Source organism: Dermacentor variabilis, chromosome 10 (genome assembly GCF_050947875.1).
Source record: "Dermacentor variabilis isolate Ectoservices chromosome 10, ASM5094787v1, whole genome shotgun sequence".
NCBI classification, from domain to species: domain Eukaryota; kingdom Metazoa; phylum Arthropoda; class Arachnida; order Ixodida; family Ixodidae; genus Dermacentor; species Dermacentor variabilis.
In genome coordinates, this window is record NC_134577.1 from 59,300,416 (window position 1) to 59,325,183 (window position 24,768).

General features: G+C 48.8%; 1 protein-coding gene across 1 annotated transcript in view; it reads left to right on the top strand.

The window, feature by feature from the left end:
- LOC142560602 (uncharacterized) overlaps nt 1–24,768 on the top strand; it is a 60,043-nt gene that overhangs the window by 17,316 nt on the left and 17,959 nt on the right. The window contains exons 4-8 of the mRNA XM_075672816.1: nt 549–674; nt 4,712–5,128; nt 11,280–11,493; nt 17,142–17,292; nt 22,022–22,143. Coding sequence (XP_075528931.1) covers nt 549–674; nt 4,712–5,128; nt 11,280–11,493; nt 17,142–17,292; nt 22,022–22,143 — 1,030 coding nt within the window. The remainder of the gene's footprint in view (nt 1–548; nt 675–4,711; nt 5,129–11,279; nt 11,494–17,141; nt 17,293–22,021; nt 22,144–24,768) is intronic.

Sequence of the window (24,768 nt, forward strand, 5' to 3'; positions counted from 1 at the left end):
ACACATCGCAGCATGTACGATGCCACAAGTCGTAGCGAGAGTGATAAAATACTGCAGTCGTAAAAACGGTCACAGTCGGACTATATAGAGAGCAGCTTGCAGTTTGTTTTTCATTATTAGCTATATTAAAAAAAGCGTGCTCCCTAGTTATGAAAAGGAACCGTTTCATTTTGTTGCCTCAAGCAATTTCGCCCGTGATTTTCTTTCACTTGAGCTTCGCATAGTGTGCGCCTTGTATTCATGCAGAGGGTTATAGAAGGACCCAAGGGCCCGAGAGCGGATAAAAATCGCTTATTTCCGACCCGGCCTTGGCCGGGGCAAGTTGATGTCGTGCACTTATGTGTGGATCAGCGCGGACCGCCATGCACAGCCACGGTTGGGCTTGAGGAACAGATGCGTGCTCTCCTCGAACCTAAAATACAGAAACTAACCGCAGATGCACGCACATAAAGGCAAAAAAATGGAACAAAATCCGCAAACTTGAATGATTGTGGACGAAAGATGCATTCCACATGTGCCGTGGCTTCATGTTTACTCTGTGTGCGCAGTCGAAGACGCTGGAGGCGGGGACGACTACGGAGGAGGCGGTGGCGGTGGTGGTGGCGGTGGCGGTGGCGGGGGCGGCGGAAGCCACTTTCCACATGGCGGGGCTCGAACTACGCTAAAGTCGAATGGTGAGTGTTTCCCGTCTTACAAGAACCACTAGAAGTGTAGGTGTGTGAAGAGATAGAAGTTGACCACTTCTGTAAGAGAAAACTGTCTAGATTGACACAAATTTACCTTCACTTCCTGCGGTCGTTTCAGCGTTTGAATCGCATATTTTCGCGGATTCCCGATGTCGCATCTCTCCTCTGTAGCGAAGCAAACGCGCGGCGCTGAAGAGTAAGTAGGTTCCGATTTATTCGTTGCAGAATTTCTAAGACGCAACCTGTGCATAACCAACGACACTGCGGGTGTCAGCAGTGTCGCTTCGTGGTTACTGTGCTTCACAACCGCACTACATCCTCTAGTCTCCTATTCTAATCCGCTGCGGTTATAGCAGAGGGCAAATGCATTGGCCGCGAGAAGAATTTTTGCAGAACACATCTAGACGAATGTCTGCGTCACTGCGATTAGCATTGAAGCCATGTAGGCATGTCGCCAATGCTGAAACGCGTAACGTGCAGCAACCGGCTCCTCGCTCGCGCTTCCTTCCGCAAACCCTGCGCCCCCTGGCGCGTCGCCACGAAATTCGCGCGTGACACCTGTCTGAATATAAATGCACATAACGTTGCATGGAAATACATTGCGTGGGGTCCATTATGTTCACCGCAGGCGCCATCTTTAAAGTACTGTTTTTCGTCATTGAACAGCAACGTATACCCAAGGGCACACACATGGGCACCCAAGTTGACGTCAAAGACGTTTAGCGAAGTGCGGCAGCCACACCCAGTGGCACACACCCGGAAACCCAACATGTCATTCAAGACGCTCATTGAACAGCCGCACATGCCCGGTGACGCAAACATAATCAGCCAAGTTGATGTTTTAAAAAGACTGACATGGCCAGTGATACATGTTTGTCGGACAGTTAGTTTCGAACTAGCTTTCCTCGGCCCAACAGCCCGATGCAATTGGCTCACGGACTATATACGCAGGGACCCAAGTGGGTGCAAAAAAGGTTAGCCGAGGACAAGCATACATACCGTAGACTTGGTGAGCTTCTCGAATAATGCTAATCGCATTATTGGCAGCCAGCAGTAGTGAGAATAAGCTAATTGGACCAGTGCATGCTCTCATGGCAGATTGATGTATTCTGCGAAACTTTGTGACCATACGGCTTGTGCTTGTAGCGGCCACATCTCAATTGCTACACAATAGTCTCGTGCCCGATATCATCCCGAGCAATTATGCAGGAGAAGTTCAGCAAGCTTGAGCGCGAAAGTTAAAATGTTTAACATTATTATAAGCGCTTCGTATACGTCTATGCGAACTGTCCCTGTGTCTTTAGTGGGCTAAAAGCTAAAACGGAATACCAACATGCCCAAACTGACGATCTTTCAAATTAAAATATTGCACCATTTAACGTCAATAGGGGTTTCTGATCATGTGAAGGAAGTTTGCAGAATTGTACCAAAAGTGATTTGGGGGCCTACGAAACATATTACCTTGTCGAGACTGACAGCTTGCGGCGATATACTTGATAATAAAACTGCGAAATTCGTGCATTCTACCGTCACTTGTATACACTACATTTCCAGGGTAGGAATGGCGCATGACATTGGCAAAAATGCCGAGAGCCAGAGTGGCTATACTAATCCAGTACAACCAAATTAGGAAGGCCCGCTAAGCTTCAACAAAATATATAAGGGACATAAACTTCGTGGTTAACAAAGAGATGCGAGAATAGTGAGGGACTGCACAACGTGTGATGCGACGAAAAATGTTGGATGTAGCCTGAGAGGACAGCGAGGCACCGGTTTGTAGCAGGGAGCAAACGAGGGTACAGTATAGACCGTTTTTGTTTTTCGTAGGCGCCGCCATATTGTGAACGCAGTGGCGCCGCCTATGAGCAGCGCCATACTGGCTTGGGTGAAAGCGGTCTTTTCCATGGGAGTTATAAGCTCGGCGGTAGTTTCTGGCGTTTCCTTTCGCGTTCGTGCGGTCCGTTTAATATGGCGTGCTTCTACGTGGTAAACGGTTCTGTGAGACGTGCTGAAGTGGTTTAAGGCCTCATGGCCGGAGTTTCTGCTGGCGTTGAGGTGGACGGAACACGCAGCGCGATGTGTGCGCGCATATTTGAGCCTACAATCAGTCGCGGAGATCAGTTGTGTATTTTTGAATGTTCTAATCACTAATGTGACCTTATTGCAGTATTATCCTCTATTTCTAAGCTGCGGTTTAGGAGCCATGAAACATACGCGACGTTCCTAACAGCGTGGGTACCGTTCTACTGCGATAGGCGCTGAGATGTTATACTTTGACAAGCGTTCAAACTGTTCGCTGCAGGTTACAATGCGTGACTACTTGGTTCGATGGATGAGGTTTCTGCGCCTGAATAAAATAGTTTTGGCAAGTAATAGCAGCATACCTTACAGTCTGAATTAAGCTTGTCCAGCAAAGGGATTGTTTACGAACTGCGCGAGCGTCCTAAGCAGTGGTAGGTGCTGGATTACAGATATCTTTGTTCTATATACCGCATGGTCCAAGCATACGGCATCAGCGGTTATATATTTATAAACGTTGTGCGGCGTGACTATGCGAGGTCGTATTGCGGCGTTAGCCCGTTTTCTCTTGCTTTTTGGAGAAAGAGGATGATAACCGAATTTTTTCTGGTTGTGTTCGTTCTGTTCTCTATACGACGCACCCACACGTATTACGGAAACTTTGTCCTCAAAAATAGGCATCGCATTCTTTTTATGCGATCCCTCTGATACATTATAGCTGTATACAGGCCAAAAATGCAATGCCGAAGCGCACAGCTTACATATGTATCGTGCTGGTTCACCAGCCGCAGTGATCGCTGTGTTGAGCAGCGCCATCGGCCTCATGCAGAAAGGCTAGCGTAGTCATATGGTAACTTCAAGCCTACTAGACTTGAAATGGGTGAGAACGATGCCGGTACATCACAAATATTTGATAGTGCCTGCCGCTTAGATGTTTCGTGGTGGCCTAATTAGGTTGGCCGTGCACGAGCATGCGCTCTTCTGCTTTGTTTTACTCCCTACGCCAAGCGATCAGATAGTGAGCAGGTTTACCATTTCATGCTGCTAATACAGAGACACCGGTTTTCTTTGTTGAATTAAAACCGATATAAGCAAAATAGTTCACAACACATACACACACCGCGACTAATAATGTGCGTACACCGCGGCTGATAAAGCGCGTCACATTTTTGCGCCAAGAGATATTTCCGCCTACTTTTGTTACGGATGCACCGAAAGGCTTCCCTGACGACCCTATATGAACGGACATGGCGTAACTTTCACAATGTACGATCTAAAACATCTCGAAATCGTTCCGTAGCACGCGACAGCAATACCACGCCAATACTTTCAAGCAGCGCTGCGCCGGATCGCCCAAGCCAGAGGAGGAAAGGCTCTCCGCGCGCCCTATCCTCCTCGCCCGATGAGAAGGTCTATAGACCAGGATACAGATCTGCTCGGAACATACGCCGGCTCCTGACCTTGGCTTGGACAGACGACGACTCGCAAAGTGCTAAAGACCGCTGAATGAGTCGACGGGTGACATTAGCTGCTTTTTGTTGTTGTTTTCGGGAAAAGAATCTCCGCCTATTTATTAAACCAGAGTATACAAAGCACCTATATAAACCAGAGTATATATACTATACGGTAGTCAAAATTCTCTGTGACGTTGAGAGGACGAAGTGGAGTTAGGCAGGCGTAGGGCATAACGTGGAATCGGCAAGCGTAGGATAGGGGTAATTGGTGATCGCAAGGAGAGGCCTATGTCTGAGGGTGGTGGTGGTCGTATAAAATAATAATCGAATGCAGAGGCCCTCCCGGCCTGCTACGTACGAGGGACGTCAGCTGGAAACAGCGAAACATCGTCTTCCAAGGACTATTGCAGGCGTCCACCCTGTCCGATTAGATAAGAGGCTCGCACCAAATACCACTCTTATTGACTAATTAAACTCAATATGCACAATTCAGTGGCTTCGCTAGTAAGTATTCAATGCGCTTATATATTGTGTCGATTTACAATATGACAGTTTCGACTACTGGTGCCTCACCGGACGTCCCCCCACATGATGCCACCAAACCTCATGTCACCGCACCTGATATGCCCCCACATGGTGTCCCCCCAAGTCCTGTCCTCCCACCTGGTGTCCCTGCGCCAGCAATCCCTCCACCAGGAGTCCCTCCCACTGCAATCCCTCCGCCAGCTGTACCTCCGCGAGCTGCACCTTCTGGAGCTAAACCTCCGCCAGCTGCCCCTCCACCAGGAGTCCCTCCCCCAGTCATGCCTCCTCCACCTTTGCCGTCACCCACTACGCCAAGTCCTACGCCGACACCTGCGCCAAAACCTACGCCGACACCTACGCCAAAACCGACGCCGACACCTACGCCCAAACCGACGCCCAGACCGACGCCCAGACCAACGTCTCCAACTACTACTATGAGGCCATGTAAGTAGGCGCCTATCGCCATGACACTCCTAAGCAAGACTATGCCAACGTTCCACAGGAGCACTGTTTCACAGATGAGAGCACGGACTGAGTTATCTACTGAAAAAAAAAAGAAGGATCATTTACCAGCATAAGATTAGTGACTAGTAACTGTAGAGTGGAATCGGTTTAAGAAAGAACACACACACAGGAAAAGCCACGAGCACAAGCGCGACCTGTTTAACTGCTAGAAGCGCGTATATGTATGTCTACATAAATATAGTAAACTCTCACTTGAGTGAACTTCAAGGGACCAAAGGAAATAGTTCACTTAACTGAAAGCTCACTAAACTGAATATTCACTAGACCAACATAAGATATGGCATAGAGATTCAAAAGTTTGAAGTGGAATTCATGGAGCAAAATACATGGCATCCATAGTGTTAAAAATGTGTGAAATGGAATTTGTACATATCAACAAGTACAAGGTTCGTGACAGTTATAATGCTGCCTTTCTCACTTAAAAAAAATCTGTAATCTTCTTCTGCACTTGTGCTTTTAAAGCACAGGAAGTAACAAAACTGTCCAAAGAGTCATTGTTTTTGTGCCCTTCTGGCACAGCTTGCTGTTGAGACACAAAGTCTCTCAACTTTCCAATGTACCCTACAACCTCAGCTAGAGTTATAGGGCTTGAAACTGGCTCGGCAGTTGCCTCTTCTTCCTCGCACTCTTCTTCTTCAGGACGAACACTGAAAACAATCTCCAGATTCTCCAGAAAATCACACACCACGTGGTTTGTGCTGTGACAGATCGCCGCTTTGCTCTGTCGGTGTTGTAAGCGCCAGCGATGTTACTTTGTTCGTGGCCTCCGAAATTACATGCTTGCTCGTTTTGTGTGGGTAATCTCGGAGGCCATGCCTCGTCGCCGTTCGTTTTCCACGCCGCCGCTTTGCCCCAGGGGCGCTGTAGCGCCAGCGACGTTACATTGCCGCTAGAGCGGCAGTTTGATGAGAGCGGGCGTCGGTTGCGCCTGCAGTGCAGGGCGCAAAACTTCGTTGAACTAAAATATTGACTCTTCCGAAATTCGTTCAAGTGAAACATTTTTGCATACAATCTATAAGAAAACTGCTGGAGATTTTTAAAAAGTTCGTTATTCTGAAATATTTGATAAACCGGCGTTCGTACAACTGGGAGTTTACTGTATAGCGTGCTCGGAAAGTAACTGTGAAGTGATACAATAAAAAAGTATGATAACTTCTAATAACGCCCCAGTTCGACGTGTGTTAAGACAGTGCAGCAGCTGTAGTTCGTCTGATAAGGTGTGTTGGTTGCACTGGAAGGACGGGTGTGCGAAAACAGTCCTTGCACCGCAGGAACTATCGACAGCCATTAACATTGTTTAACAATAGGCAGCTTGGAGGGGCACGGACATGTCTTCCAGCCGTTTCTGGAAATTTTCAGCATATCATTTAGGGATCAATGTCGTGCCGTAGGTAAGTCTTTTATGAGCACCTATGCCACTGCACAGTAATTTCTCTGACACTCAGTATATCTTGCCACGCATGGGCACAAGAATTGCCCATCAATAACCAATTCCTTTTGAGTCCGCGCACTCCAAGGTGGTGAAAACGGCAATAGCTAGGCTTCTCTTCGAAGGGACCCCCGGCGAATCGTGCTACCTTCACTAACCAAGTAGGCCGCCTATTTGCGGTGGGGCTTCCCTTTGTCGATCGCGGACGCTGTAGCCGAGACGCTGCTGCAAATCGTACAGCACGGAGTGCGAAGGAAAACGACCGCGACCCGTCGTCCGAAGTTGAGCCCTCAGGTTGGAAAAACCTAAAATGGTCGTAAACCGTCGCACTGCGCATCTTTTTTGTAATTTTTTTTCCCGGTCCCACTAGCTTTCGCAGCTGCGTGTTTGCTTGGACAGCAGGGTCCCGCAAGGCACTGGAAGTCGTCGTGCTGTACGTCTTGCGGCGTAGTGTACACACCGGCCACACCGGGGATTGATTGTGCGACAGCTTGCGGGTGCATGCGCAGAAAAGTAGGCAAGACAAAAAAGGTCAAAGGGGCGCACACAGGGTAGACAACGTTGCTGCGTGGCACTGTCACACTCGCTTGTCGGGGACAGCCATTTTAGGCAAGAGCGGCAATACCTTTGAAAGGCTTGCGCCGGAGGCGCGTTTATTAAAAAAAAAAAATAAGAGGCTGTTTCATAGGCGAACCGCCAATTGCACTGAACACCTCGAAATGTAAATTTTTTTTTCAACGCCAGCCATTCCTCTTCATGCGTCACTCTGTGACAAGGTCTCACACTCTGTGCGCATGCGTGGCAGGATGTATGTTTACGCAAACCGTTCCCGCTACTCAACAGTTGGAAGCGGCGCCTGTGTTCGTCCCTTCTATGTATGGGTGCGTCCTTTTTTGGGCCAAGAAGGGAAACCAAGGGGTCCGATTTTTCTTACTCGCAACCATATACGGAGCCGGCAGATAATGAAGCCGAGGGAAACGTGGTGGAATTTATATACGGTACCTAATTGAATCGCACACATGATAGGCAAAAAGAAAATGGAAATGGACGAGAAACAAGTTGCCGCCCGTGGGACCCGAACCCACAACCTACGCATTGCGCGTGCGTTGCAATACCACTTGTGCTACGGCGCCGGATGTAAATACTCTTTAGGCCAATGGCATCGCGTAGAACCTGAAATTTTTAAGCAAGGCAGCTGACCGACAATCCCTCCAATGCTACTCGGAGGCATCAAATCTACCGGACGCGCCTTTATGCAATGAACGAGTAGAAGAGGAAACCGAGGGCCGCGAATTTTGGAAATCGCAACCATGCACTGTAAGATAAAAAAAGGAAGATATGGGCCATAAAGGTTAGTCCATTTCGTGAGTAACTGGCATGCAACAACAATTTGTCCTTTGGGGGTTTTACTGCCAGGAGATGTTTTACTGCTAGCAGTTGCTCTCTTCCGGTGCTGCTCAAGGTAACTGCCGTCACTCTTTCCTATGCTATTCAAGGAGGCAATTAATGACAAGAACCATTTGTAAGGCAATTAAAGAAAATCATTGGGCTAAAGAAGGAAATCAACCTCCAGACTTGGATTCGAACTCACGTCTTCACGAGCCAGACACGCTAACCACTGCCCCGTGGCAACTATATAGGTTGAAACGACACCATAGAGGAAGCGAATATGTTAAGCAGCTACGTGCTGGTGCGGCAATACCACAGAGATTCGGCACTTTGTGCATGCGACGCGGGAGAGTCAAGCTTCGCGTGCACTGTTTAATCGTATGCGACTGGAAATGAGAAATATGCCGGATATTTTTTTTTTTGGCACGAACGAACCTGGAACACACAACATGTATACGTGTGGCCCAATGGGTGCCCGCGAAGTGACAAGACAAATTTCTGTGTCGTTTAGCACGTGCTCGTTTTCCCGACACATCGCTTCACTGAGGTTGACGCCGAGCCATTTCCATGGCGGAGAGCCAGTCCATGGAAATGCCTTGCGCGTTTAATGCGTATCCTCTATTTACAGCGTGTACTTGAGGGGGCATGGCGCGCCACGTTCAGCCTTTTCATCATCATCATCATCATCATCATGAGCCTGGTTACGCCCACTGCAGGGCAAAGGCCTCTCCCATACTTCTCCAACAACCCCGGTCATGTACTAATTGTGGCCATGCCGTCCCTGCAAACTTCTTAATCTCATCCGCCCACCTAACTTTCTGCCGCCCCCTTTTAGGTTCCGTGAAATTTTCTCTCGAAGAGGCAGAGTACTGCCCTGCATGTAGTTAATCCGAAAGGGCGTTAGGTTCACGCTATAAGAGGCACCGCCGCTTTCGTCGCTTCGCTCGACGACACGACGGAAAAATAAGCGGGTGCATGGGGACTAACTGTCGTCCTTCTTCCTCCCGCTGCTCCCTTTCCGGCAGGGAACTAAACGCTCACCTATCCCCGTTTGCGCCCGACACGCACATTCCTGCACTTAGTCCCTCGTTGGACGAATGCGCCCTTCTTTAGGGCTAGCTGTGCAGTCACTCTCGCTTGCGCCCGTATGTTCCTTGAGAGTGTATTAAGCCAATAGATAACGACGCCAACGGAAGCAAAGGATAGCCTTGTTTTTAATTGTGTGGACGCGAAAAGGAACTGAAGGTGGACGAAACAACTTCCTTGTTGATGGGAGCCAACTACATAACGTCTGCTTTGTAGGCAGAGGCGGCGGGTTTCATGAGGCGAACTTGCCCGGCAGTGGGTCCTTCGTTAATTCGCTTTCGAATGTGTCGATACGTTGTTACTAACTTGCACCTGGCTAGTAATCACACGGTGCGCAAATATTAGGCGCGATCAAAAAAACGCGCGAGGTGCGTTATCCTCTGCTAAACAAATGAACCGCCTGTACACGGCAGCGAACGTGTTTTTCCTTTCTTTTTTCGATCGACAACACGTCGTTCTTCTGTTCGAAATCAATGCCGCGGAACCTTGGTGGCACCGTCGGATCACATGGGTCTCACATGTACTGTTGTCATAGCTGTATGTCCGGCGCCGGTGAGCTTGAAAGCGCACCCTTTTGCACTAAAAAGCTCGTAAAACCACCTGCGCGGCTCTTATCTTATCTTTGCACCCCTCACTTTCGTAGGGCCAAACGTGGTCAGCCTATCCCCGCGAGGTTAGGAGAAAGCCAGCTTGGTTGATGCTGCATATTGGGGCACAGGGAATAGCGCAAATGAATCATTGACTGAGGAAGAACCATACACGTGACACATACTTCAGCACTTTATTTATTCCAAACAGGACGCATGTATGCCTACAAACAAGGACGACGCTCAGATGGCGTATACTAATGCCGTGCGCCCATTCATTTACTGTTATTATAATCATTTCTTTTCGTTGTAGCGCATGCTTCGTGTTCATCCTCATCTTCTGGTTTATTTATACGCTGTTCCTTTGCATCACGTTGTCTCTTTCTTCGTTCTGCAAGCTCGTATGCTCCGTACCATCGTTACAACAACGATGGGAATTTTTCTTATCCAAGCGGCAATTAAACATCGAGGGGATCGAAAGTCGCACGTGCCTGCCGGACACGGTAGTCACAGGTTCCAACGCAGCAGCGGAGGAGGACGTAGTTTCTGCGTTAGAATGATTGTAACTGAAGCGAATAAGCATGTTGAGATCATCTTGGCGCTTTTGTCCCATGAAGTCCATTATCGAAAAAAAAAAGAAAGATGTTATTGCCCGGAGATATTCGAATACGGGCTTCCAGGGTTGAAGATATCCGAGACGCTTTTGACAGGGAATGGCTGCTCCTCGATGATGCGGCTTTGCGCGCCTACCGGACTAAGCACGTGTGAACCGTGTCCTTAAACAGCCCCGACGCGTCGACGCGATTGGCTGACCTGGAGGAAAACTCCAGGTCAAGGTCCAGCGGCTCCATTGTCCCAGACTTTGGAAAGCAGGAGGGCAAGGCTTAACTGCCGTATCGAGAACGGTCTTCAAAGCCGTTCGACAGCCTGCTGCAGCAGATCGAAATCGCCAATGAACTAGTCCTGGATGGTTTCCCTCGGTCGGCCTGTGCGGTGCCTGCACGGCCGTGCACGTGCAGCTGATGGACACGTGTGCCTGATGGACACGTGCAGCTGATGGGCACGCTGCCGGCGTCACGGTCACGTCGCCGCCGACTGCTGACGTCCCTACGCCGCAGTGACGGGGCCAGCGGAGAGCGCGAGGATTCGACCACTGCGCCTCGCCCGGCCTTAAAGCTCGCGATTTGACCAACGGCCTCAGAGATCGGGCGACACGCGCTGCAAAGACAGCGCTTGCCGCCCGGAGGCCGCGTTTCACGCTGTCAACAGTAACACACCGTGTCTGTGCCAGTAGCTCACAATTCGCGCAATGACAACGCAGGTGCGCTTCTTTCAAAGCGCTACTAGATAAAATGGTACCACATCTTAACTGAAGAACAGTGCTTCGCGCGCTCTCCGCTCGGACACTAGCTGAAATCTCGAAAAGTGGAAAATTCTTTTTTTCTCTTTTCCATTCACCTCTCGGAAATTAGCCTTGCCGACATCGCTGCTGGCGTTAACAGTTAGCGTTAATGATCGTTGAATTCAGATGAAGCACGTTAGATAGCTTTAACACCGTTCTCGTAAACCCTCTTTGCAGTCTCGGTCGACGAGCTGATCTGCACGGTCGGGGCCTTCGCGGTCCACGCCAGCATGATCCCGAACGACGGCCTGTGTACCTACATCTACTACAGCGACGTCATAATGGCTCACGACACCCTGTACGGTGCCCTAGTCCCTGAGAGCTGGGCGACGTTCGAGGGTACAATGGGGACGCGCAGTCGCACTTCCGGTGGCATCGGCTTCGACATCCGGTTGGTTCACTTAGCTAAACAAACCTCCTTTAATCGGTGTGTTCCGGCCAAGCGTAACAGTGCAGCTGTTGGAGGCTATCTCCAGCAAAATTTGTGCCCCGTGAGAATCTCGATTTCAGGCAATGCAGATATTAAATCAGCCTCCAAAATAGCCAAAATCAGCCTCCATTAAATACGCCCAAATTGAGGATACGAGCGGATGCGTCGCGAAACGCGCTCGATAGCAGAACAGGGACCACTGGATTGCCGCTCTTGTAGACTTTCTCTACGGTTCAACGCAACCGACAGCTCGCGCGCTGCGTCGCCAAGCTCACCATTTCGCCGTTCGCGAAGACCTGTTTCACCGACGTAATTGTTACTCAGACGGCCGCGAGTGGTTGCTCGTAATGTACCTCGAAGCCTTCGCTCCGAAAATCGGCGCGTCATGCCGTGCTTATCCCTATAGCGCGCGTACTCGGGATTTTTCAAAACTCACCAACGTCTTCGACAGCGGTACTACTGCCGAATGGCGTACGACTAATTTCAAAAGTTCGTTCGCGAGTTCGATATTTAGCTACACTGCAAAATTCCCGATTGTCCCGATCGCCGACGCCGTAGCAAATCTTCAGCCTTAAGGCAAACGGCTCTCGCGCAACCTAAGTTAGGCTGCGTGGAATGCTCTACGGTTGTTGACTATGATCTGCGAATTTTGCATATTCAATGAATATATTTAGCTGCGCTGACTGGTCGATGAGGGTTGCTTCCCAGCTCACTTAGAAAGCAAAGTTCAAGCGAGTGCAATAAATAGTCAACATGAACTTAATAAAGTGTCAAGCGGTACTTAAAAAGATAGCTGAGTAACGCATGGGCTGATCGAAGCTATAGTGAGTGGCTCTTGGAGTTGTCACAAGGAGTTCTCTATCGTGCACCAAAACACTGTACAAGGGTCATATAGCGTTCCACTCCATAAATTAATCTTTTAATCGCGTGCTTAGCAGTGGAACCTTGCGGTCTAAGTACAGGTGAGATTTACAAAATTTGTTTCATTGCGTTTTCAAGGTCGCTGGTTGTGCATGTAGTGAGCAGTACGCCTCGCGGGCAGCCAGTGACTATTGCATCGGTTAGGGGGAAACAAAGAAAACGCGCGAAGCTTTTCATGCCATGCGCGTTTGGCTGGCAGAAATAGTAACCGATTCACAGGCGGTTACACAACGTGGCCAACGCGACATCTTTTTTTCTTTAAAGCGAGGTTTCTTCGCCAACTTTCCCGACCACGTCTGCGGAGTGCTGCTGCTGTCTAGCCCACCAGCTCATATACATAAAAAAAGTAAAATAAAAAAATAACAACGCCTAAACACTTCATACAGATGGTCAACAAGCGAAGCTGACACGTGCGGCCCCGTTGTTTATCACTGAGTTAATGCAGACGGTTCATTAAACGACGGCTTGGTGGGCTGCCGGATCCTCGGTACGCAGTTGCCGCTTGCGCTCGGCAGCACGAGCTTCTTGTGCCCGGCACGGCGTAGCCGAGCTCTTTCCCGGTTATGCTCGCGGCGTTGCTGATTGAAAACTGCCTGCTCCTCAGGAGTACGTATGAGGCGTGGCTTACCCATTTCGGAGCCAGAGAGAAACTGCTGCGCACGCGCTCGGCTGCGATGGAGAGCAACGACGTCACTACCAGCGCAGCCAAATGCGCGCCTCTCTTTCTCTTCTTTTTTTTCGCTCATGCTCATGGCGTTGCGCAGGGGGCGTATTTCGGTGTACAGGCGACAGACGGACGGGCGGAATGGCAAGCGCCCCCCCCCCCCCCCCCATGTACAGCTTCGTTATAAAAAAAGATTTACGTGACTGATGGTGGTATCGAATCTCGGTCACCCAGCATAGCAGCACCAAAACATGGCGGCGGTCCCGGCTGCCCGCTTCGAATTGAATTCGTCGTTGTTTTTGTAAAATCCACTTCGTTTGTAGCAAATGACTGGGCAAACGGCTTTCGCTTAGCCTCAGGCCGCTTGGGTTGTTTTCGCGATCGCTTCTCGTCTCGAACGAGTAGAAGCCTAACGAAAGAAACGTTCGAGGTGTTAGCGGCACCTATCGGTGAAGTCGGGAGATAGCCATGACGATGCCATATGGCCTCTGAGATCGGAAGATCTAGCAGGCCAACTGCAAATGTGCAATAAACTTGCGCTGTTTAGAGTACGCTGTGCTATAGCGTATAGCGTACGCCACTGTAGCGTACGCTACACGATAACTCAGCAGAGTTGCCACTCACAACAACGTCTGCCGGAACAAAAGAGAAAAAAAAAATCCGTTTCGACATGGTCCTTGGAAAGAAAGTAATACCCCTGTCAAGCGGGCAAGTTAAGTGCACTTACGGCGAGTGCACTCGGTTTTTAAGTGCACTTTCCCAAATCTTAACGTCGTAGCGGAGTGTACTCTCATACGAGCGCACTCAAGTCGGAGTACGTTCATGGAACGCACTTTGCTGGCCTAGTGCGTAGCCTCGCCGCCAACGATTTGAAGGAGCACCTAGCCTCGCCACCAACGATTTCAACGACGCAAGATGTAATGCATGGAAAAAGGACACAAAAGTTCATTTCAATTATTGAGCAGCTTTTAACAATATAATTTGTGTTTAGCGAGAAGCGAAACAGCACAATAAAGAAACGAATTTATCATGTACGCAACTAACGGCGCCAGAATGAAGCGGCACTGCGGCGCCGCCATGTTCCTTCAGTTCGTGTTTATTTTGGTGTGAAAGCGGGCTGGGGGGGGGGGGGACCACGCCGGTCGTGCTTTGAGCCGTGTGCGTGGAATTTTGCAGTGTAGCTAAATATCGAACTCGCCGTCTTTGCTCATATATACTCGCTCACATTCTATTCTAGCAGGATCATGAGCAGGATCAACTGCCGCCTCGCCGCACGCCGCCATGTTGTTTTGAATTCGCTAGGCATTCGTCTTGGCCAGCATTGACTTGCAACACACTTATAATAAAAACATCTTCGCTTTTTGTTGAGACAAAGAGGTGAAGTTTGTTTTTATATATAATTCTACTTAAAACAATCGCTTTTAGCAGCTTTCTCTTGTTAATTTACATCTTTGAAAACGCGCTCTTAGTCTGTCGCCTTTTTTTTTTTTACTGCGAGTGCACTCTGTTTTCCCGTTAAGAGGCGCGTTGCCTAAAGTGTGACTCAAGGTCCCGAAGTGCACTCCCCGTAAGTGCACTTAACTTGCCCGCTTGACAGGGGTAACCTTACAAACATGGTATCTGCTGCCAGGTATGTAATGTGGAGGACGCAATTATAACGACGCCCCAATGCTCGCCTGGTTATCATAAACTGAAAAATAAAAGGAAGGCCTAAACGACCATTTTTGTGGCTCTCGGTTTGGGGAGTCCCATCCTAATACTTTAAAAAAAAAAATTTCTCGCACTATCGAACCGGTTGGGCCGCCCCAGGACCTAAGTAGCGCCTTACCTAGCGGAGCTAAATTTATCCTCCAGCTCGGCGTTCGCATGGGTATAGCTCGGCAGTACCCCTAGCTGTCGACTCGAACGGCAGCGATCGCGTTTTGCGAGGGCTCATCGAGCCGTACTGGGTGTAATACCTCAAACTCAAACCTGTGCTCGTCAGGAGTCGTACAAACGAGTGACGCTTGTACAGGTGGGCAATTTCTCGCAGGAGTTTCACGCTTGCTCAGTTCCGGCGCCCCCGTGTTCGACAAGCAGGTTCCAAAAATGACACAATGACACGCGGGCAGCATGACAAAGGGATGTCTGTTCGCGCCGATCAACTTTGACCACGGCAGTCCCGCTTCGCATAGGCAGCGAGCATGTTTACAAGATTAGTCCGTAGGACGCCCACTAGCTGCATCTAAGCATGTGCGCTTTTTAATGGTTAAATGAATGTCACACGCTTAACTTTGGTATCATTGCGTAGAGTACATGCTGGTAATGGGCTGCCACATCACTGCACCATTAGACCCACCACACCGGTTTGGCGGCTATGGTGTTGCGCTGTTAAGCACGAGGTCGCGGGAGCGAATCCCGGCCGCGGCGGCCGCATCTCGGTGGAGGCGAAATGCAAAAAAAAAAAAAAAAAACCCCGTCCCGTGCATTGGGGCACGTTAAACGTTCCCCTGCTTGTCAAAACTAATCAGGAGTCCGCCTGTGCGGCGTGCCTGATGATAACGTCGTGGTTATGGCACCGCAAAACCCTCCGAATTCAATCCAAAGCCCATACTCGATCTTAGATGTGTGGCTTGCGCAGGTGGCCACCGCTGTATCGCTACGCGTGACGCAATGGGGAGCTGAAGTTAGCCTCGTGAGTCACTTTCCGAGAGGCGCAGCTCGGCACTGCATTTGTGCATTTGACCAGAAATGGTCTCCTTTTGAGAAAGCTAGTATAGTATGGGTGTAATTTATGGAGCTGAAAACCTGTGCCTGCGTATCAGGAGAAGGCCTACAAGTGTGGTACTTCACGTTCGCTCGTCTGCGGTCGCTTTCCGTTCAGCATGGAAAAAAAAAATTAAATTATGGGGTTTTAGGTGCCAAAACCACCTTCTGATTATGAGGCAAGCCGTAGTGGAGGACTCCGGAAATTTCGACCACCTGGGGTTCTTTAATGTGCACCTAAATCTAAGTACACGGGTGTTTTCGCCCCCATCGAAATGCGGCCGCCGTGGCCGGGATTCGATCCCGCGACCTCGTGCTCAGCAGCCCAACACCATAGCCACTGAGCAACCACGGCGGGTCCATTCAGCACGGAGAATGGCGTGAAGAGACTCGAGCAGCAGGACAGAGAGATATTTAGACACCCTGGCAACTGAGGAACGTGTCCGTCTCCTTATGGAGTGCGATCACAGTAGACTGAAGCAAGCGCAGGAGACCCAACAATCTAGTAATGCGGCTGGCTTGAGAGGCGCGAGGCAGCCTCCGGCGCCACCAGTGAGATGGGAGGGTCGTTTATTCACCGCAGCGCCCAAACGGGGCCGGAATAACGTAAAAGCTATTGCAATCAGTTTTTATTACAATTTCGCCATTGGCGTTCAGTGACAGGTCGGAATGACTCGGGACAAGCACACACGGACGGGCGCCCCGCCCATTTGGGCGGAGTCGTTGTCACCTACCACAGTGGGCCCTCGGCGAATTTCGAATAAAAACAGATTGCAATAGCGTTACGCTATCCTGGCCCAACTTGTCAAACAAGCGGGCCCAGTGTGATTAGGAAGCGAGCACGATTGCAAAGTTTGACCGGAAGGCGTATACCCACTAACTGAAACAGCAATTAGGCACGCAAGGTTTCTACTGCTTGAATGAACGTAACTTGTGCATATGACTACGCCGTTTCTGTAGCCTAGCGCCCATACACTCCCTGCAGCACGTACGAGTAGTTTCGTGTACCCTATTGCAGCCGCGTCTCTGATAGAACCTATACCCATTTTTTTTCTCTTTATGCCGTGGTTTCTGCAGCATTTCGCTCGTCACTGTACATTAGTAGGCAGGCACTGCGAAATATCTTTTGTCATTTGTGACACAAGTGTGTGGCGTAACAATCTGATTGAAGTGCCACGTCCTAGTGTATTTCTTGCGCGCTGGACATCAGTGAACAAACGCCTTTGTATAGATCATCGTGACAAGGGTACGAGCCTCGATCTGGTTCATTCATTCCCAGGTACTCAACCGCCGCTGGGGTCAGCGCAGCCATAGAGAAAAAGCTAAACGAACTTGTGAAGAAAAACATCAAGCACTATGGTGTGCTGAACCTGTTGCAGAAAGCGGCGAAGATGAAGGGCCAGTACAACAAAGCAAAGGAACTTCTTAAAGTAAGCGCATCACTCCTCCTGATCCACGTGTGAAATATTGCACTAATGCCCCTTGTCGGTGCCCTTTCTTAGGGTACCGAAGGGTTTAAGCAGACGTTATTCGCACGATACGAATAGCTTACGCGGCCTTCCAATATATAAAGGCCACTACCCGAACAAAATAAAAGGCACACGAAGAAGACAATGCCTACCAAGTACACCCGTGCATTATGGCCGTTTAAGAATGCTGCCCTGTGTAAGAATACCGCGCGCAGTACTGCATCACGGTACCACGTGCCGTAATTACTCGAGTATTACGCGCCCTCGGTAGCAATGCGCATCCATTCTCACAAACAGAAGTAAGAACAATTTCAATGCCTTTAGCTGGACCATACACACCCATGCTTATCAGATATAAATGGGATGCTGTTGATCGTTCGTTCAGCAGAGCGGTTCGTTTTCACTTGGACAAACTTAATTTATTGCGCGGGTCTACAGTGAAACGGGCGTGAATGTTGTCGCTGTCAAAGGCACCTTTATCACTTGAGCCCAGGACATATCATCTTCGTTTCCGCCTGCGGAACCTGGTACCGAATTTCTTAGACGCCTTGCATACCAAGGCAGCCTCACAAACTGACGGAGCGGGCTCAAAGCTGTCACAGTTCCCTTTGCTGCAGCTGTGTCTGGATTGGATTAGATCACAGAAATTTGAATCACTTTGAGGATAGCATGTTGCTGTTGTAGCGTAGGTTTCGTATTCGAACACAGCGCACGTGTGATTAAGTTTGCAGACTTTTCGTGAAGATGGGTGCGCGTTAGAGTCGAGTAAATGTGGTATGTGCGCGCGCATGCGCATTTTACGCGCCCCTAGCGTTAATATATGTGCCCACCGGGTACCGAACACTCGGTATCCATGTGTCCACCACGTGTCCCAGTACGATAATCCTCGTGGTCGTTATATGTCCAGCTGGTGGCCGCGTAGGAGACTGTGCTCAAGACTCACGTGTTCGAGTTTGCTCAAAAACAAGGAAAACAAATCGGAGACACCAAGGACAACAAGGCGAGGCACAGTTGTGCGGTATAGCAAAACTGGATTATGGAAAAAAGTGACTTCACGTATGCTGGACACTGCGTGGCTATAGTAGAAACTACGCATAATTTCTACATAATTTTTGAACGCTAAGTTTGGCGTGCTTTCTGGTTTTAGGTAGACACAATGCAAAGGGTTGCAAAGCGGAGCGGAAAAATATTGCTTGGGGCCAGATGGAGTCAGACAGAAATATATATATAGAGAGAGGGTGAAACAGGAGTGGCGATAGCTCGTAGGACAGTTGTTTTTAGGTTGTTGAGTTGCGTGGTGCTCTAGCAGTTCAACTTTGGTTATTGGTAGTTTCCTATGCCATCCTATCATAGACATCGATATCAATGCATCAGGCAACGACATGAAGTTCGTAATTTCGTCGTGCACATGACGTCACCACAGCATCAACATTTTTTTGTGTCGTTTGTCGGTACGTGAAAAAGCTGGTGACTTTCTCGTGCGCATGGTAACTTTTGGAGACGCATCTGCCCCACTTGCAGTTGCATGTACGCCTTAAACTGCCTTACAAAGCAAGACCTCACTTCTTTATCCATTTCAGTGTCTCGACATAGGGCGAAATATTCTTAAATACTGCAAATACTACAACCTATTGATTTTTTTTCGCTGCAGGCACTTATTGTCTGAGACTACATTTTATTGCTAATCATTTAGGCTGTTCGATCTTCTATAGAAATATGCATATCATAGCAAGACGCTGCATGTTACATTATGTACAGATACATCCTGTTATATACGTAGTGACCGTACAAAACCTCTAAAAGATTTGTTCGCAAATGTTATAAGGGAAGACACTATCAGTAGCCACCGTACGCATGTTAGTAGGAGCAAGGGTGAACAAATTCATTTCGTCGGCGCATTGATAAGGAAAAAAAAAAATCAGCTTCACCCTGAAGGCTAATCATTGACATGAATAGCAATTCTTCAGGTAACAAAACGACCTAAATTTCCGTAATTTTATCGCCCATGTATATTGAAACGAACATTCGCTTATTAATTAAATTAAAAACCACGCAGTTACTGGCAAACACGAACACATTTAACTTGACGAGCACGATCACTCACTGCCACAACGTTGGCTTGAAGTAGAGGCCGACAGCGGTGAGCGAACGCTTCGGGCTGCCTCTGGCTTCGGCTCGTCTCCAAAACTCGATATTACGTGGCCTCCAAGGCAACGTGCGCAAAAACACAGCGTGCTCGAAGCCACCAGCCATCTCGGCTCGCCCTCAGCTTTTGCACCCGCCGCAAGCTACCTGCGAGAAAACGCACGCGAGCCGCGTAATGTGCTCAGTCGCGCAGACACCCGTGCGCGGCCATTGCCGGTCTGGAGGAGAGGTGCGCCATCCTCACCTAGTGCGCGCATGATGACGAGTCCTCCAGTATTGGACGAGTGTCCGTGTAATTGATATCGCAGTTAAATAACACCGACCGAGCCTTACCGCGATGTTCCCCAGATGAATTACGCGACACCCCGCGTCACACCATGGCACGATGCAGTCGATGATTTATGCTGACAGCTCCGAGGGCAAAAGCCTATCCAGACAACTGGTCCGCACTGGCTACGCGCTGCGCAAGCACCTTTTCTTGAATATGTTTTCTGTAGGTTCTCTGCACGCATTCGTTCTTGGCAGCATTTCTAAAAGGATGCAGGGTTTCTGTGATCCTATATGTGTTAAAAGAAAGCGGCCGTGGCTGTCATTCACTTGCCGCGGCGGCGTCCAATAAATCAGCATGGTAAGTGCTAACAGAGAAGGCACCGTGCTGCCGATTCCGGCAAGCCATGCGCCATCGACTTTGCTGAGGGAAGGGCGTTTTGATGATTTAGTCGTGCGTGCAGCAAGAGCGGACAGCTCTACTGCATTGGGCAGCACAGCAGAGAAAGAAAAGGCACGGCACCGACTCGATACTCCTGGCCCAGCTTAGGGGACCGCGACTTCTCTCCATATGTTGTCGCGGTGTAGTTCGTGCCGAAGTGACGCAATGGCTGACCAAAGCCGTGGTCCTCCCTACTAGACACGCACTGCTTAAAGAAGAAGCAGGACGTACTATGTGGCGCAATGTACAATGTGGCACTGGCACAATGTAGACTGCGGGCACTGCAAGTATAGACGGATGCAGAAGATACAATAGTCTAGCACAGCTCTGCAAGCAGGGTTGGTCACTAGAAAACAATGCAGGCTCGTCCAGAGTCAGCAGCTTTTGTTTAAACTGCGTGCGCGCAACGGAGGCAAGCGAGCGAGTTGAGCAATCTAGATCGAAGTTGGGTCTTGAGCATTACGCTATCACATTATCGCCCAGCATTCGAAAGAATACAAATAGCGAGGCGAAAGAACAGCCAAGTCAAATGAACGGCGCACCAGTGCAACTCTCTCGGAAAAAGAAAGATGCAGCGCATCTAACGAGCCGTAATCTATATACACCGAAGCTTTGTGTCAGTGCATAAAGAATCTAAACACAAGTACGCTCTCACGCACGCAGGGACGCATGCACGCACGAGGGCGGGCCTTTCATTAAGCGGAGTCGCTGGCTACTAGCGAGGACGACGGACGCCTTCAGCTCGTCGTGGTTTCAGAGGCAGCCTGCGCACACTTAAGAAGCGCAATTCGAATCCATTCAACCCGCAACGTTTGCTTTCTCATTACCGTGTATCCGTGAATGCACGGCTTTCCGGCTCTTTTATTTGCCCCACACGACGGGCGCCTCGGATGCGCGGAGGCTAGTGCCATCTGGTGTTGTTGCAAGGAATCCAGCGGCGTGCGCGCAGCGCGAACTCCGCTGTGGCTGGTTGGCGTATTCGTTCAGCAAGGGAACCACCAGGCGGCAGTCAGGGGGATTAAACACCGGCGACGTACGCAAAGAAAAACTTCGCTTTTTGAAAACGCGAACGGATAGAAACGAGGGAGAAAACATCCATCGCGCATAATCACTTCAATATGCGATACGTGTGCGCTGCTCGAAGGGGTAGTAAATGCCTATTCGACGCAAGAACGAGTTCGTGGACTTGTTAGTCGAAGTTCAAGCCCACTTATGACGACAGAATAGTCGCATATATATGGAATACGCTTTTGCAGAAAAGCAACCAAAGCAAGAAAGGGCAAGCAAGATATTTCGGTCTACTTGTTGCGAAAACCTAGGGTAACAACCTTCAGGACCTGGTGTCTCTTGCGAGGTGAAGCTGCCGAAAGAGCGTGGATGCAGAGCGTGGAGAGATCCTCCTAATCACAGTTCTTCTTTTTTTTTATTCCACCAAGAGTCATGACTTTAAGTGCAGCCAGCCTTCTCCACGCCAATGCGTCCTGTGTCCAAATCCCCTTAGCTATTAGGGTCATCTAATTGTGCGTGATGTTCTTTGCCTACTGTTGTCTGCTTGGCCCGCTTGTAGTGAAGTGTCATGGTTCCAATATTACGTATAAGATTGGGGACCAAAGAAAAGTCCATACACTTCGTAGTGTATCACAAATAAAATTTCGTGAAGGTAAACTATAAACTAAAGATACAAGATAGTAGGAATAAAAGACATGACAATGAAAAGCAGCAAAGAAGGATGGTCATTACTTTTTTTTCTTTTTTGCCAGTTATCGCTTTCTAGTATTTTCAATGGCGCACGCGTTGATCTTGTATTTTTATGCGTTCTAACTCGTTTCTTTGCAGAAACTGAAAGGGGTCCAAGGCAGCGACGCGACGAGAAAAACGTTATTAGCTTTCGGAATGTTCAATTACCGCGAGAAGGACGCGTATAGTATCCTGCAGGACACTTTCTCCGACGCTGTCAAGTGAGTATAGAGCGATTGGGGATGCCATTTTTTTTTTCATCTCTCACTTTTAGAGCACCCACAAAGGTGATCAAATGTTCATTTCGTTCTAATTTTCGTTCAATGTCGGTGTCTCTAGTGAAATTTCTAAGAAATGTAACACTGCAGAACTACACCGCGCAGCCCGTCTTGTACTTGCAGCATAAATAGCTTTCACGTGAACTCGCCTACTCTCACACTCTGCGGGGCAACAACCGCTGAATCTCCAGTGTTGAATTTTGCCTAATTAAAGACGCAATAAAAAAAGGTCGCAGTTTCTCATGAAAGGCGAATTGGGATAGCAAATTAGGTGGCAGCTACACGAACTAAGGTTAGTAATCTTATGGGCCCGGGGAGCTTGTAAACATTCGCTGACTAAATTAACAAGCGTGGTGTACCGAGCGCGCGAGCAAACATTAGCACATCTCACTCGATGACCACGCACTCTCGCTGTATAAACTGGGTAATGAGAAAGCGCGGCGGCGAGAGAATTGTGCTGCCTCTTCAACGCGAACTCAGCGGCGATAACACAGCGCACACGAAGCCATGAACACTGGTGCAAACTGTCCATAATACAGATCCCTTTCAAGATAGGAACCGCGCATCTGCGATATGAGCAGGCGTCGCCGAGCAGAACGCCCCCCCCCCTACCCCCGGTGAATTGCATGCGGCGGAAGGCGGTGACCTTCGTCCCTACTTTCCTTCCTCGCGCGCGCGAGATCAAGCTGCCATTCGTCGGCTCGCCCATGTACGCTTTCAGTTGCACACACAGCTTACGGAGCGTGACGACGACGTCATCACCCTTGAACGCTATGCGGAACATCACGGCAACGGCGACGGCGAAGACGGCAGAAATGCTCCTGGAGTGTCCACGTAACTGCTATCGCAATGGAACATTCAACAACGGACGGCTAGAATGTGGTGACATCTAAGCAGTGAAGTGAAAGGGAAATTGTCGTGCAACCGAATGTAGCGCGAAGCTACAATGAAACCCATACGCGTTTTCCAGAACGAAAGCTTCGCAGTTGGGCAAAAATTGATCCTGGTCCGCTATTTAAACCTGGATACGACGCCTATCCGGGGATCGCTGTTCGAGGACTATTATTATTATTTATTATTTATTAATACCGCGATCTTAAACAACATCTTAGCAGCGTGGTACACGAGTAAGTTCACGAAACAATATAAATACAAAAATGGGGAATTGCACTAAAAATTCTTCAAACAAGCGCTTCACACAAGCGCTTCACACAAGCGCAAAAAAACAGGCGCAAAAAACACAGGCGCAAGAACAAGCGCTTCAACGTTACATCAGCGATCTTTCCCAATCACACGGGAAAACAGTGCTATCACTGACAATCTCAGCAACTGCAAAAAAAAAAGGTAAATATACGTTTCGAAAAGTGATAATGAGTCCTGTGTTACAGTTTTATCGGCCAGCTTATTCCAATGTACTATAGCTCTCGGCAAAATGGAATACTTGAAGCAGTTGACACGTGTTGTAAATGGAGTTACAGCTAGTGAGTTTCGCTGTCTGGTAGCGTAACCTGCTGCATAGGTGATAATGCGAGACGTGTCGATGTTGTAGTGACGATTTATTAGTTGGAAAAAGAATTTTAAACGACATGCACGATTTCTGTCACTTATAGAAGGCAAGCCACTCCGAGATAAAAGGTTAGTAATAGAACTACGCCCATATGTATCGTAGATGAATCGAACTGCTTTCTTCTGTAAGCTTTCTAGCTTTCCAATATCGCTTTTAGTGAACGGGTCCCATATAACGATAGCATATTCTAAAACGAGGCGGACTAGTGTTTTGTATGCCAATAGACGTACTGTTGGTGTGGAGGATTTTAATACGCGTCTTAGAAAAAACAACTTGCGGCGACAATCTGCTATTACTGTGTCAAGGTGCTTTGACCAGGAAAGATCCTTTGTTATGTACAAGCCAAGGTACTTATATTGCGCTACCTCTGATAAAAAAGCGTTTTCTGTGCCATAGCGATATACCAGTGGCTTCCTTTTTAATGTTATCCGCATATATACTGTCTTTTCGAAATTAATGCTCATTTGCCATTGTCTACACCACTCAACTACCTTATTAAAATCGGAGCACAAGTCGGAGCACAGTGACACTGAATATGGCAAACACTTCAGCGTAATCTCACAAGGTGGAGGAATTGTCACGAAAGGTAATATTGCGATCCACGTGAATGTAGCAGGAATCTACAAAGGACACCCATACGGTGTCCTTTGTAGATTGCTCTCCTTTGAAGTTTCACGCTATACTCGGGTTAACGACTATTTACCCTTTCGCGACACTTCCTGGACCCTATGAGAGTGGAGCGCAGGAATGTCCAGGCAATGGGGGGAGGGGCGCTCTACTCTAAACAACTTCAGTTGCCCGGTCAAAATTATTCCGGAGCCCCACACAACAGCGCCTCTCATAACCATCCAGTCGCTTCGGCATGTGAAACCCCAAAAATGGATTTCAATTTCTTAAATGAAAAGCACCATAATCTGATAACTTGCGGGACAGAGTTTAGGTGCGTTCGAGCATGGCTCCGCAAAACGACTTGGATGAGCCCGATTAAATTACATCGTTCA